General features: G+C 40.2%; 2 protein-coding genes across 3 annotated transcripts in view; both read left to right on the forward strand.

Annotated features, from left to right (window-relative positions):
• Positions 1–5,317, forward strand: part of vps36 (vacuolar protein sorting 36 homolog) — a 9,603-nt gene extending 4,286 nt beyond the window's left edge. Inside the window, exons 5-14 of the mRNA XM_039618757.1 lie at positions 60–186; positions 772–858; positions 1,449–1,481; positions 1,659–1,736; positions 1,978–2,112; positions 2,248–2,313; positions 2,417–2,481; positions 2,858–2,942; positions 4,697–4,773; positions 4,923–5,317. Coding sequence (XP_039474691.1) covers positions 60–186; positions 772–858; positions 1,449–1,481; positions 1,659–1,736; positions 1,978–2,112; positions 2,248–2,313; positions 2,417–2,481; positions 2,858–2,942; positions 4,697–4,773; positions 4,923–5,004 — 835 coding nt within the window. The 3' untranslated portion in view covers positions 5,005–5,317. The remainder of the gene's footprint in view (positions 1–59; positions 187–771; positions 859–1,448; positions 1,482–1,658; positions 1,737–1,977; positions 2,113–2,247; positions 2,314–2,416; positions 2,482–2,857; positions 2,943–4,696; positions 4,774–4,922) is intronic.
• A 4,236-nt stretch (positions 5,318–9,553) lies between these two features.
• LOC116331454 (thrombospondin type-1 domain-containing protein 1) lies at positions 9,554–15,285 on the forward strand. Of its 2 annotated transcripts, XM_031754140.2 has the most exons (8): positions 9,554–9,983; positions 10,694–10,818; positions 11,651–12,045; positions 12,133–12,751; positions 12,881–13,042; positions 13,149–13,569; positions 13,671–14,211; positions 14,333–15,285. In XM_031754140.2, the coding sequence occupies exons 2-8, from the start codon at positions 10,767–10,769 to the stop codon at positions 14,963–14,965; spliced, it is 2,823 nt and encodes a 940-aa protein (XP_031610000.2). In that variant the 5' UTR covers positions 9,554–9,983; positions 10,694–10,766; the 3' UTR covers positions 14,966–15,285. The 2 variants fall into 2 exon arrangements, with proteins under 2 accessions (XP_031610000.2, XP_039474625.1); XM_039618691.1 differs by having other exon boundaries at positions 9,554–10,818.
• The last annotated feature ends 53 nt before the right edge of the window (positions 15,286–15,338 follow it).

Here is a 15,338-nt window from a genome sequence, read left to right on the forward strand (position 1 = left end):
TAGTGATTCAACTTCCTCATTTTCACTTTTTGTACTGCTTTTTTTTTTTGATGACTTAGAACTGACATGGCTTTGTTTTGTTGTTTTTCCTTGCAGTTTTACAGGAGGCTCACTGAAGAGATGACCAAGAAAAGGTGGGAGAATACACCAGTTTCACAGCCCATCCCCACAGGAACTGGATCTCAGGTTAGAAACAAAAGAGCACCCCGTGTTTCCTCACTGATAACCATCTGTCCTTTGTGCTCTATTATGTTTATGGGGATTTTTAGGTGTAGGTGGCACATTGTTTTCACTCACCAGCGTATACACGCAACTTCCATGTACCGTAACAGTTCAGTATATGATAAAATGAAGGTTGGAGCCACTGTCAGTGTAAGATATGTTCCACACGAGGGCAGTGTTGGCACTTAATTCTTGTACCTTTCAGTTTTTAACAATTAGTAAGAACTACTGCCTGACATTTTGACTTTTCCAATGTTTTTTTTTTAAGTATCTATATGCATCAAATTAGATTTAGTGTTTCGCAGAAATTAGTGCAAGAAGTCATTCCACTTGCATTAGGTCATGTGTCTCCTAAAAGTACATTACTTAATTTTTTGTTGAACAGTATAATGGTCAGTAAAATTCACTTATGTACCATAACAACAACTGACCATAAAGAGTTCCCTCCTGGATTTCTTTTGTTTGTTTTTGTCTTTCCTTGTCCTTTGAGACATATTGTCGGTGTTTAACTTGATTGTGTGTTTTTTCTTTTCCTTTGTGGTCATGTAGGCAGGAAAGACACGTGCAGTGGGGATTGTTGGCATTGAGAGGAAGATCGAGGAGAAGAGGAAAGAAACAGACAAAAACATTTCTGAGGTAATGGGGGAAAAATAAACAGTGAGAAATGTGCCAGAACTGGAATTATGGTATACTCTCTCTGATGCAGAGTTATAGTTATGTATAAAATCCATCACCATCTCCTTGAAACCCTTAGCTGAGGTCTTGTATTTAACCAAAGCCATTTTGACTAAATTAACTGTGAATATATTTTAAAATAAATTTGGTTTGGCTTTGGACTTTCTATTTTTTTTTTTTATTATTTTTTTTTTATTCTGTAAAAACTTGTCAACATTGGACGGTATTGCAAAGCAAGTTGACCACAGCCACTGTGACACTCTGGAAGGCAACTGGAAAGTTGTTTATATAACCTCTGTTGAATACATTATGATATATCAATATTTAAAAATACAGATTTAATCCAAATGACACAGATATAAATACATGGCAAGTATAGCCTTTAAAAAAATGGGGTTTAAAGTTAGGAAGTATGTTTTATATCCAGCTACAGGGGTGGGGGGTTTGCTGTGGAATGACATGTAAATTATATCTGCAGCCATGAAGTTTTGTGGTTTATTTAATTGTCAACAATTTTGAAAGCCATTACCCATTCAGTCTCTGCTTTTCAGGCCTTTGAGGACCTCAGTAAGCTGATGGTGAAGGTAAGGAAGCTCTCATTTGCATGTTTACATGTTTCTATAGTTGCTGATTTATAACAGAATTAGGGAAACTTTAAGTTATCCATTGACATATGTGTAAATTTATATAATCATAAATAGCAGAGCTGTGTAAAACTCATTTCCTTAGTGGGATTTTCTTCATGATTCTCTTCCTAACAGGCCAAAGAGATGGTGGAGCTCTCCAGATCTATAGCCAACAAGATCAAAGACAAGCAGGGAGACATAACAGAAGATGAGGTAAAGAGTTTGCCAACATGATGAGACAGAAACATAAAAGGATAATATGTGTACTTTCAAGTCACTGTACCATAATCCTCCTCACATCTTACAGAATCATCTCATCTCAGATCTGATGTACAAATTTAACACAACACGTTTTATCGCATGATACGGTTACCTTAGCGTTTTAGAAAATTGTTACTCTAAAATTACTTTTTTAGCAGCTTGTTTTTATTTATTCTCATGTTTTATTCTATAGACAATACGGTTTAAGGCATACCTCTTGAGCATGGGTATTGCTAACCCTGTTACCAGAGAAACGCATGGATCCGGTACACATTATCACATGCAATTGGCTAAGCAACTGGGAGATATGCTGCAGGCCCCTCTGGAGGTGGGTTTTTTTCTGTTTCTGTGTGCAAGAAACAGAAAGAAAGAGATACCTTTCATATTTAGTTAGTTGCTTTTATTTTATTCTCTTCATGATCCTGTTTCTCTCACGTTCTTTCTCCCACTCCCACTCTCACAGGAACGTGGAGGTATGATGGCTCTCACAGAGGTGTACTGTCTCGTCAACCGTGCTAGAGGGATGGAGGTAATGCTTCGAAAATGCACTCATAACTGTAACACAACATAGAAATTTGTACTTCCACACTACACACAAAAGTCTTTGGTTATTTTTCTTCCTCTTTCCATAGCTGTTATCCCCAGAAGATTTGGTGAATGCGTGCAAAATGTTTGAGTCATTGAAGCTCCCGTTGAGGTGAGTTTGAGTTGCATTTCTCTTTGTATTCTATTTAAATTAGGTGTGCACTAAATTAATTTGAATAGAGACAGGCTATGTTACTATAGTGCTAGATTGGTGCCTACTTCACAAAGGCCAGACTCTTCCTGCCAGGCTTCCTGTTGATTGAAGGGCTGTCCAGGCCAGCAGCTGTCATTTCCTGTTACTTCTCAGTTTCAGAAAAAAAAAAACTGGCTTGTTTTACTGTTTGCGTACAAAGTTGATCCCAGCACTACAAGCTAGTTGCTATAGCTGTCTATATTATTTAATAAAACAGCCCAAAACCCTAAAAATGGTCTCTATTCCTTACATGCACACTTAACCCCTTTTTTCTCATATCTCATCTTGTGTGTAGGTTGCGTGTGTTTGATAGCGGAGTGATGGTGGTCCAGCTGCAGTCTCACAGTGAAGAGGAAATGATAGCCTCAGCACTGGACAATGTAAGCTTTAACTGTTACAGTCATAATATAGTCTGTGACATTATCATGCTTTAGGGTGACTAAACATCACATTCCACTACTTATCAAAATGATCTAAATAATTTAAAGGTGCTGTGAATTGGAATGTAAAGCAGTTTACGTGTAACAACCTTGTATTTGCACATAACAGTATGTGGGCTGGTGTCTATTTAAAGGACTTGGCTTGAGTTTTGTCATGAAAAGGAAGAGGTTAACAAAGAAAAAACTGGGATAGTCAAGGAAATAAAGAAAGTGGACAGGAGTATTGGGAGCATATGGCAATGAGAGAGGTGCCAAAGGAAAAGTAGGTTCTATGTGAGGCTGGACACAAAGGAAGGGGAAAATGACTTGTATATATTGGCTAGACAGAGAGGCCAAGCTGGAAAGGATGTGCAGCAGGTTAGGCTAATTAAGGATAAAGATGGAAAATGTGCTAAAAAGTGAAGAGGGTGTGCTAAGATGGAAGGAGCTGATGAATCAGGAAGCAAAAAAAGGGCACTACAGATGGGATGTTTACATTTTAGTCCTGATAGAGAATTATAGAGAAAATCAGAAGGACTGTGTGTGGCTGTAGAGAAAGCATATGATAGGCTGCCTAGATGAGGACTGTACTTCTGTATGAGGGCGTTAGTGGAGAGGTTGAGATGGAGCCAGATGAGCTGTTGTGGCGATATTGGGAATATTGGCTATTTGCTGATCTATCAGTGTCAGCATTTATAATGGCTGATAATTGATTTTTTTTTTTTAACTAAAGACGAGACAGAAGAAACACTATTCAACCATGTCATGAGTGTTGAGCTTTCACAGTTCGTTCACCAGAGAGCGTTCTGCGATGTGTTTGGAACCACAAACACAACAAACAGCTGATCGGACCAGAATTGGGCCAACAAGTAAATTAATAGCTACAGATAACAAATGTTAGGGAAATCTGTTTATGTTTTGAGTGTCTGACAGAAAATTTAAAAATACTGGACAGTATATCAGATTTTTAAATTATCAAATATCGGTATTGGTATTGGTCTAAAAACTCTGATATTGGTTAGACTCTACTCAGTTCTTCCCTTTACTGCCACACTGCAAGCTAGTGTAAAACACTGGCTAGAGTAAGCTTAAAAACTCAGTCCACTGATGTCAGCAAATGATCTTCTCCCAGCACAGCATAGACTTAACATGAACTCTTTGTTATAGCACAAAAATGTATAATTCTATTGTGGTGCGAATGAGACACGGCGAGCCCACTGGTGACAGTTTTGAGCCATTTTATTACACACGGCTGCAGCTCTCAAGCTGCCAGCCGCAAATACACCACACCACAACAACCCGCCAACCCCTGAGTCCCCGTGTTTTACCAGGCTGGCCTACCAACTTCAGGGAAATTACTGCAAGTTGTCTAACCTTGTTATTGCTAGGAAAATACTAAATGGCTAAGTTGGCTACTCCTTTAAATGACTTCACTAGGTAATCTAATCTATGATACTGATTTATGGATTGCATTAAACTAAGTTGATTTCAGTCAACAGACAGTTATTTCACAACAGAAAACAAAGGTGAATAAGTAGCAATTGCTTTCTTCTAACCAAGAACAGTTCAAAGCTGTGACCAGGTTGTAATTAATCTGTGCAGTACAGACACTGCTCCAACAAGTGTGAACAAGCGTTCAACTACACGTTTTCTGAAGGTTAAGAGAAAACCGATACATTTATAACCGATTCTGTATCTCTTCCTGTCTTGGACAGGTGTCAGAGAAAGGTTCCTTGACTGCAGAGGAGTTTGCAAAGCTCTTGGGTCTCTCTGTTCTTCTGTCAAAAGAGCGGTAAGTTAGCACATCATGTCAGTCAGTTTTACTTTATCGTCATGGTGTAGAAGCGTGAAATACTCATCTGTGTCTCATATTTTGTAGTTCTTTGTTGCTGCAGTTTGTCATGTTGTAATTTATTTGCCTTCTTCACTCCTCATGTCCAGGTTGTTGCTGGCTGAGAAGATGGGACACCTTTGTAGAGATGACTCTGTTGAGGGTTTGAGATTCTACCCAAACCTATTTTGACCTGTTTACAATTGAGGTGGAATATAGAAACAGATGATTTCTTTAAAAAAAAAAAAAAAAAATCAGCTGACCTCTACAGGTGCAAAAAGGAACCTGCTGTACTTTTCATGCCATTATGTATGTATCCAATGTATGTATCCATTTGGTGTTCTGATTATAATAGAGCACTGTGAATCCACCTTTAGATATGTTTTTATCTAGAACTACGAGCGATACTGGACTGTTTTCAAAATGTTTCGAGTTTCAGGTCCACTCTCGTTGGTAGAGTGACCATCAGGTGTGTTTGGTAATAAATGCTTTTTGGAAAACTGCACTTTATGTTTTATACTTTGTTTTCATTCACAGTGTACTCATTCTGGAAAAGTCAGGCTATACCTTGTCAATGCAACCAAAGCATTCTGTTATGAAAAATACCATCACTAATGACATTTTCCAGACTAAAATATATAAGTGGTTAGGGACTGTAGCATTCCCTGCTGACGTAGATGTCCAGGTTTCAATTAATCCAAATGACCTACTCCACATTGCATCTTTTGTTGGTCATTTAATTTAGTCCATCAACATCAGTTCCTGTCCCTTTCCCAGTAAACGCTCCTGTGAGTGTAATAGCTTTGGGTAAATTCAAGACCAGACAAGACAGACTAAAATGCGTGTCACGTCTCCTGTCAATCCAGTTCACACAGTGCGTGTGAGCAATACTCAATCCCAGTTCAGAGGAAAGTTGTGCTAGACAAATACCAGAGTGCGTGTTTTGAAGTCAAAACTGAAAGGTAAGGGCGCGATCAACTGGCACAACAAATCTTTCAAAACAATACTTTATCATATCCACCTATATTATGTAATATAGCATGTAACTACATATGAATGAGGAGCCTATGGCAATAAGCAACAAGTAGTGTTAGAATGGTGCTTCTGGTATGGGCAGAAATCTGTGCCATCAGAAACTGAATTTGAATAAGTTAAACTTGAATTTGAATTACTCGGATTGAATCTGAATTGTAACTTGAATGAAAGCTTTTGAAAACTGAATTTGAATTAGTCTAATTTGAAATTGAATTTATGGTTTGAAAATGAATTGATTTGCTTTGAAACTGCATTTTATCCTTTAAAATTCAGCTCTCGAATAATTTCAGATTCACTTCTCACCATTCAGTTTCAGTTCTACAATTCAATTTCAGTTCCAAAATTCAGTTTTTGGGACTTACATCCGTTTCCGTTCAGCGCAGATTAATAGAACTACAGACTGATAGCGTTACTGACGGAATCTACAGCGTCTTGAGCTGAATTAAGACTTCAGAAGTCATTCGTCATGTCGAATGACCAGCGGATAAACTCTCAGGTTGGTAATAAATGTATTACATGTATACAAGCGTCATGTTAACAATTGATAGCCGTACAGTAACCTTTATGCTTATTGTAGCTGCTAGCTAAAAACGCTAATTTAGCGTGGTTTGCCCTGAATTCAGCTTTGACAAACAAATATGATCGACTGTTTCTGGTAGAATTCCAAAGTTGTCATCTTGTACCCTGTCAGAGCCCTGTATGCTTGCAGAGACCCCTACAGTAGGGAAACATGCAAAACGGTGTCCAAACCTTTGTATTTGAGCTTTATTTATGTCTTACACAGCATCCCAACTCTTTAGCTAACTTAATAACTTCAGCTAAAGTGAATAGTTAGTCTAATTAATTAGTGCAGCATTACTGGATCACCTCTGTTTGAAGTGATATAATATGATATACAACTATCACTGACACAGCAAACTTTGTAAATAAACAAACAACACTTCTCATTCTCTAAACGTTTGGCCACAGCTGTAAATTACACTATCAGTGCTTGTTCACTCTTGACAATAACTACATTTCTAAATTCTCTTTGTGCATTTACAGGTAAACAATATCGAATATTTTATCTAAATGACTGCTTTGTCTTTGAAAAGGTGAAGAGCCTGAGGCCGGTGACACTCCAGTTCTACTCTAATTACATCCTTACGGTGGCTCACAGGACAAGGCGACATTCCTGTCCTGCCAGAAGAGAAGAGAAACTTCAGAGTCTTCATGAAGTTCAACCACACCTGTCATATGGAATATGACAGGGGTCTCAAACTCAGTCCTCGAGGGCGGTGTCATGCAACTTTTCCATGCCCTCGAGGACTGGAGTTTGAGACCCCTGCCGTATGGTGTTTATGCAGTTTTCTACCCCACAGTTACAGCATGTCTGACTGCCTGTTCAGCATATGCAAAAATATATGATGAGTTTAAGCATGTGATGACAAAGGCCTTCCATTATGGTGTTTGTCATCACATGTCACAGACATCTGGATGATCATTTGGAATAAACAAAAAACAAAAAAACTTGTTACTTCATCTTTTATCTTTATTATTATTATTATTGTTCTTATTTTACATTTTCATTGTTAGGCATTGGGTTTATTTGTAGTAGTCCTTTCCAGCTTCTCTCCCTCTTCCATATTACGGTGTCAGCTTGTCAGCATCTATTTGGGTTTGGGAGTGGAACAGGAAGTAAGGAACAGAAAGTGCCATTTAAACCAGGAGAGGTTCTTATATTTCAGAAGAAGGATTAATTCAAAAGAAATGACCTCAATGCCATATTTTATTTAGGAACCCTAGAGAGCACTTTGCAAAATAACACATTCTTATAATTTCACCCTCAGATGAGCCAAGCTACGACTATCAGGGAAGGTGATGTAGGTACAGAGCATGTGAGAGTGGTTAAGTTAATGTCTCTTGTCTAGATGAAGGCACAAGAGGGATCAATGGCACGGCGTGAGAGATTCAGTATCTTCAGTCTTCAGTGGACACTCCATTTCTGGCACAAAACACCTGTAAAAGATGGTCGATTTAGGAGGTGACCCGACAACTTCAGCCTGTCAAACATAGCAATGGAGCAGTATGTTTAAAAAACAACTAATAAGCATGCACTCAGTACCCTAAGAATTATTATGGTAGTTAAACACAGTGATAGTTGTATATCATATTATATCACTTCAAACAGGTGATCCAGTAATGCTGCACTAATGAATTAGACTAACTATTCACTTTAGCTAAAGTTATTAAGTTAGCTAAAGAGTTGGGGTGCTGTGTAAGACATAAATAAAGCTCAAATACAAAGGTTTGGACACCGTTTTGCATGTTTCCCTACTGTAGGGGTCTCTGCAAGCATACAGGGCTCTGACAGGGTACCAGATGACAACTTTGGAATTCTACTAAAACAGTCGATCATATTTGTTTGTCAAAGCTGAATTCAGGGCAAACTACGCTAAATTAGCGTTTTTAGCTAGCAGCTACAATAAGCATAAAGGTTACTGTCGGCTATCAATTGTTAACATGACACTTGTTCTTATACATGTAATACATTTATTACCAACCTGAGAGTTTATCCGCTGGTCATTCGACATGACGAATGACTTCTGAAGTCTTAATTCAGCTCAAGACGCTGTAGATTCCGTCAGTAACGCTATCAGTCTGTAGTTCTATTAATCTGCGCTTGAACCGGAACCGGATGTAAGTCCCAAAAACTGAATTTTGGAACTGAAATTGAATTGTAGAACTGAAACTGAATGGTGAGAAGTGAATCTGAAATTATTCGAGAGCTGAATTTTTAAAGGATAAAATGCAGTTTCAAAGCAAATCAATTCATTTTCAAACCATAAATTCAATTTCAAATTAGACTAATTCAAATTCAGTTTTCAAAAGCTTTCATTCAAGTTACAATTCAGATTCAATCCGAGTAATTCAAATTCAAATTTAACTTATTCAAATTCAGTTTCTGATGGCACAGATTTCTGCCCATACCTTCTGTTGTCACCATAAAGTATTTTAACAAACAGAATAAGAAAAGTTCATTGTTCCCATTGTGACCGTGAACGTTTCATCTCCAGAGAGGTTTCCTGTTCTGTGTGGACTCTCGCCAGAGGAAGAATGAAGGTCTGCAGAGTTGATTAGATTACCCTGCCATGTGGCCCGCTTATTGATAGATGAATACAACTGGTTCAGGAAGTCTCGAGAGCCGAGCCGAGGCAGGTCTGATTCTCATAATTGGGGGTGCGTGCACAATAGTGAAGTTTGAACATTACAGAACATTTTACCGCACGACATGGGTCCCGTTGCTCTTACAGTGAGATGGAGTGATTGACTACGGCTACAGTGCTGCATTCTGCATAATTCATGATTTGGTGTATTTTTATTTTTTAAACTCTCTAATTGGTTAATCATAGAAAAACGACATATATAGTTTACTATACAATACTGATTAAAATGTTACATTTTTTTCTCACACTGTCACATAAAGGATTGAACTACAGATCCCTATGTTGAATTTCACATATTTTTCCTGCGGCACTGCCTCTTAAATGTTTTGATGATCCGGGCGCCTGTTAAAACTGATATCGATCTTTGGAATGATAGACTTAATGCAATGCGATCCTTAAACTGCCAGAGCAGGAAAGGTATCTTTCATTTGTGCTTTTTTTTTCGTCTAGCATGAAATTTCCCAGAGCTAAAGCACGTTAGAACCAGTTCCACTTCTTACTGCTTCATTTTACCTGTTATTAATTTCAGGCAGGAATAAAAAGGGCGAGAGTCGTTTTGGACGCAAAACTTGTTTATTTTTTAAATATCTTCTTAAATGGAAGCTTCAAGGCAGATAATATTTAAGACTTAAGTCTTAAACCGTTAAACTGCGTGTCTAAATTCTGAGAGGAAAAGGGAGTTTGTCGCAAACATAATACGCCCTCCTGTTGACCTTACTGAGCGGATCTCTTTCACGCGCTCTGAACCCCAGCGCGCGCCTCCGGAGCGCTCGTGGGGCTGTCATACTTGTCCCCCTGACTGTCAGTGAAATTTATTAGCAGCTTATCTGGCAGAAGAAATTCGCTACGAGCACATGGAGGGACAGTTACTGTGGGTGCTGTGCGAGGGAAAGCGCCGAGGAACCATACTTTTCTGAGTCTTCAAGACACGTGAGTACAATTTGATTTAATCAGACTGCACTACACAAAACAGTAAAGGGTTAGACTCGCTATGTAAAGCACCATGCATGCTAATCTAGACTGAAAATCCAGGTTTAGATTCACTAATTAGAAGGTATTGCGCACACAAAGGCTGTGTTTATTCGCGGATTAAAAACCAGTCATATCCTGAAAATATTCACCCAAATGAGCTACACAGTATGAGCACGGGGTTAAAAACAAGCAAACACCAGGCTCCACCTTAACTTTGTATTTGCTTGGAAGTTTGGCTGACTTTATGATGGAAATAATAACTAGTAGTAAATGTTCTGATTCTGCTCTGACTTCAAAAGTCTGAAATGATCTGTTTATATGTATATAGACCAAATCAGACAAGTGTTTGGCTTCAGCCTACTACATGTTTGTGATGAACAAAGCCCCCTCCCCTCCTTTTTTTTTGAAACCTCTCTTGTGTGATGGTGGCAGCTCCCCATACCCATTGTGAAGATGAAAGGAAGAGGAAGACGCCAGTGTAAATTCAGAAAAGTCATGTTCACTGTTCATACTCTAGCCTTCCTGTTTTCCATACATGCAGAAGAGCGCACAGCTTCTTGTACACACACTTAACTGCTATCTACTACTTCTCTGTGGATTATCTTCTTGGTTTTTTTTTTTTGTTTATTGTTCTATGATTTTTATGATCATTCTATGATCATTTAAAGCTTTTCACAGCGTTGTGATGGTGGAATAGGACGGTCATGTGGTGTAGGAGAAAAAGGAGGCACAGGTATCGGAATGCCACAGGCTGTCTCACTGCTGTCCTTCCTGCTAGTGCTCATTGGATATGGTGAGTTTCTACAAATCTATCATCTTAGTGCATTTTAATTGACTGCTGAACGAGGCTAATGCGTGGCCTCTTCAGACACCCGCTTTCCTTTGTGAGGATGTGAGGTCCCAACAACAGGATTTACACAATACAGAGCACAATAGCTCTTAAAATAACATGCTACTAGTGCTTTTCCCCCCACTAATAGCACCCTGATTCTTGGCTTATATACTCAAACATGTTTAACTTTTTGTCTGTTTGATATCTATACTTTACTGCTTTGGATTTAATGTGGACTCCACTGAACTTGTTTTGTCGTTCTGAGCAAAAACTATACTTTGTGGTTGTTTGGGCAATGTATCTGATGTTGGATAAGGGAAATGTATAAGAGGTTTATAAAAGTGTTATAATTACACACAGGACACGTTGTTATAAATTATGGTTACAATGTGTTGTCAAAACTGACACTTTATAAACTCACAATTGAAGCCAAGTTTTACTAGAAAACCTTCTAAAATTTGTAAAATTACCATAAAAAATGAACAGACCCATAAATTCCTAGTATTTTTTAAACAGCCACAAATATTAATTCACACTTAGCATATCAATCTGATTGATTTACCTAACAAAATGGAACCAGAAACAACCTTTAGGTACAGTAAAACGTTGCTTGCATGCTTGGAAAAGCAGGATTTTTAAAAAATACATTAATGGTTAACGACAACCAGACTTAATTTTATCCATTGTGGACATATTGAGGAGGTGTATTCACCATTTGTAGAACAACGTGTAACATTTTCTCTTTCTTTTCTCTGTCTTCCTCACATCTACTTGTGTGTTTTCTTTCCTGCAGCTTTTGCAGGGCTCAATATCTGGCCCTCCTTGCATTCTGCCCTAAGCAACAGCAGCGTATTTGTGGACTTCAGCATAAAATCCAACAGCAGCACCATCCGGAGCAGGAGCCTATCTCTGGTCAACACGGAAAGCAACACCACTGTTCTGACCAAGACTCTCCACAACAATCAACCGGCTGGCAGGGTGGAGTTCAACTGCTCCTGCTTCCTGTACGCAGGAACTTTCCGGTTCCTGCTGAGACAAACCAGCATCTCCACTGTTTTCCCTACTAATAGCACAGAGGGCAGTAGCATAGAGAGCACTACCTGGTGGTGGAGTTCAGAACTACAAGTCCATTGGCCAACCTTTCATATTGCTGTGGAGAGAGCTGGGAACCACTCGGGATCCTTTCAGGCAATAAAAACAACATTTCAGTATATACTGCTGTAAAACAATGACCATAAATAATTTTCATACTTCTCTTCTGTTGTTTCTCTTCAGGTTGGGATATCCACTAATGAACACTTTCAGGCTTGTTCCAGCGGCATTGATTCTGCTCTCTCACTAGAAGTCAGCTATGTGGAGTACAACCAAATAGGTCATAACAGCATCAACAAGGTCCGAGCCCTCACCCGAATCCCAATCAAACCCCTCCGTTCTCAGAGTGTTGAACTGTCCTGTGCCTTCCCTTTCACAGACAGAGATTTCATAAGAGTTGCTCTACGGTCTCCTCACACAGCACAGGAGGTGAAGAGCTCTGGACCGCTCTACCTGTCCCGTATCTTCTCCTATAAGTTGCTAGTGGAAAATGCCAATGCTTACAAGAGTGGCTGTGAGGGGACTATGACTGTTAAATTGATCACCCCACCCTGTGCTCACATCAATGGGAAAGTATTACTGTATAGCGATGCTGCTTCATCTGCAGTGATGGGGTTCAGACCAGAGGAGCCCACTTCTCCCCCGTTGGCCTTTAACTGGCTGACTCATGGAGAGAATGAAACTGAATTCAACTGCTCAGTGTTTTACCCGGGAAGGAATAAGTACTGCTTTCGCTTTGTTTTCAACTACAGCCGCTCGCCCAGTCCAGCACAGACGTGTCTGGTGGCTTACAAAAGTGCAGGTGAGATTGTTTAGCCTGTGTGTTTTTGGTGTATTGGAGTGGAGGAAATTTATGTAGCAATGCAGAGTTAAAGCTTTTAAACTACTAATCTGCTTTATCGTGTTTTAACACTTTCCTTGCATCCTGCAGAGTCATGGGGGCCATGGCAGCCGTGGAGTGTGTGCAGCGTGAGCTGTGGAGAAGGGGTGAGGGAACGAGTGCGTGAGTGTTTACTGCCCTCAGGTGTGCGAGGGATGCAGTGCACTGGCATGATCAAGGAGCAGTCCCTGTGTTCACTAGAGGATTGTGTCGGTGAGTTTGTTTACCCCTAACTTGCTATTTCTATTCTCCAGTATCTTAGATTAAAGCTTTTTGTCTTTAGTTTTGTGTCCAAATGTTGTTTTTCTTTATGTCCCAGTGGTACCAGCTCCTTCTCCATCTCTCCCACCTGCACCGGTTGGAGCTGCACCCTTGGGCGGTAACATGATTGTGGTAGTTGGTATCTCCCTTTGCCTGGCTGTGATTATGGCTACTGTTGTGGTGACTGTGTGGAGAAAATTTTGCCAGAGCCCTCAGTGCAGCTCTGTGCGGAAAAGCTCCATGCATTCTCCTGGAGGGCGCAAGCTCTCAGATGAGGCCTCCATCTGTGGGCACAGCCTACAAAGACCCAGCCTGTCTGATGTTCACAGCCCTTCAGGGGGCATGGGTGTGGCTGCAGCCCAAAAAGATGGGGCTTTCTTGGGAAGTCAACCTCTCTCACAGACCATGGTGATACCACTCCCACAGGACCCGGAAAGGCTATCTCCCACTGGCCAGAAGGTGTTTCCACCAATATTTGGGTATGTTTTAAAATGTATAATATTCTATCCCAGATGTATTCTTTCTGTCACTAGCTATTAAAAAAACACACACAATAAACCGGAAACTATTTTTTGCCTAGGTACAAATTGGCACAACAACAGTTGAAAGAGATGAAGAAGAAGGGCTTAAAGGAGGCTACACAGCTGTACCATGTCTCTTCGAGCCCTGTCCATGACACTGTTGTAGACACATCTGCTTCACCCACCATCTCTCCCATTCCTACACCGATTGGATTTGCTCATTCTGCCTCCCCTTTAGGTCTACAGGGTGATTCTAAACTCAAGAACTTTCACATTGCAGCTCCCTTTTCTGAACCACTACCACAGACTTTTAGGGCCACACCAGACAGACTGAGTCCTAGAGTGGAACTGATCATAGGTCCTCCTGTTGCTGCTCACGCAAGTAGGAGCAGCTCCAAGTGGCATGACCGCACTGCTGACTGGGTAGAGATGGTAGAGAGGACTGGGCTAACAGGTTTCAGAGAAGAAGGACATGCAGCAATGGGAAACTCTTATCATAAGAATCCAAATTTCCGACGGACTTCCAGTTTTAATGATGCCAAACCTCAGCTACCGTCGTCCGCACAGTCCAGACAGTTCAGAGAAAGAAGCCTGACCCAGGTAACTTATATACCCTTTAAGATGACTTTTATTTATTTTTTATTTTGTTTATTTATTTACTATTGCTGTAAAACATTTTAGTGCCATGAATGGTTGAGTTTAACCGTTATGTCTTTTCCAGGTGGGATCTCGGACTCTTCCCGAAGGAAGCTGTTGGAGCAAAGGAGAGTGGGAGAGACAGCCATATCGCTCTTACCCAATTCCAGAGCATGGGGCTTCAGAGTGGGCTAGATCCAGACTCCAGAAAAGTGACGGGAGGAAGCCCTGGACAGAGAAACCAGCGCTTTCGCACATTAATGAAATCAAACATGCAGGAACCAACACAAACACAATTTCAGCATCTGGGACACAGGGTAAATCTGACTTTAATAGCACAGCAGAGAGGAGAAAGAACAGTGAGCAAGTTTCAGGGATCGGGGGTCCCGCCGCAGCACCTGTTAGTTCTCAGGGAGTGAACCAGTTGAGTTTGGATCGGGCTGAACAGAACTGGAACCGTCGTGGACCCTCACCAATTCAGAGGAACATCCTGGCCCGGAAATTAAAGGAGGCTCAGTCCTACTCTGCAGCCAAGGGGCGCAAGCGCAGCTCCAGTTTTACTGCTTCATCCTCAGAGCAGAGGAAAGGTCGCTGCCACTCTCTGCCCGTGACTGAGGAGTACAGCAGTAGCGATGGCTCTCCCTACAAGCTGAGCGAGGCAGAACAAAAGATGCTGGATCTAGATCTGTCCTCGTCATATGTATGGGAGGAGGAGTAGATCACAAACTACAGCTGAGAAAAACTGCCACTGATAATTACATTTATCCTTTGCCCTTCACCCTACGTCTGTGTACCCACCTATGTATTGTAATGTTACGGATTTATCTCTATATGTTTTTATCTTTTAAAGTTCTTATTTTAGACTTTTTTAGAATTTTTTAAGGTTTGTTTTGATATTTTGTAATATTATTACTGACTTTGTGAATTGGTAAAGTTTTATTTAATTCACTGTATGCCATTGCTGAGATTTTTAACACACTTTGGAAATACATTTCTGCTCTGTACTTCAACAGCTGGTACAATAAACCTGTCACATTATCTAAATGCACTCGTAAAATCAATACCTAGACCTAGATAATGTTCTAGTTTTA

Source organism: Oreochromis aureus, linkage group 10 (genome assembly GCF_013358895.1).
Source record: "Oreochromis aureus strain Israel breed Guangdong linkage group 10, ZZ_aureus, whole genome shotgun sequence".
Lineage (NCBI taxonomy): Eukaryota > Metazoa > Chordata > Actinopteri > Cichliformes > Cichlidae > Oreochromis > Oreochromis aureus.

Bases quoted from the DNA above. Each gene is read 5' to 3' on its own strand.
- LOC116331454 (XM_039618691.1), top strand. From the start codon at position 10,767: ATGCCACAGGCTGTCTCACTGCTGTCCTTCCTGCTAGTGCTCATTGGA. The intron at 12,752-12,880 runs GTGAGATTGTTT...TGCATCCTGCAG, and splicing joins GGTGGCTTACAAAAGTGCAG to AGTCATGGGGGCCATGGCAG. The intron at 13,043-13,148 runs GTGAGTTTGTTT...TTTATGTCCCAG, and splicing joins TTCACTAGAGGATTGTGTCG to TGGTACCAGCTCCTTCTCCA.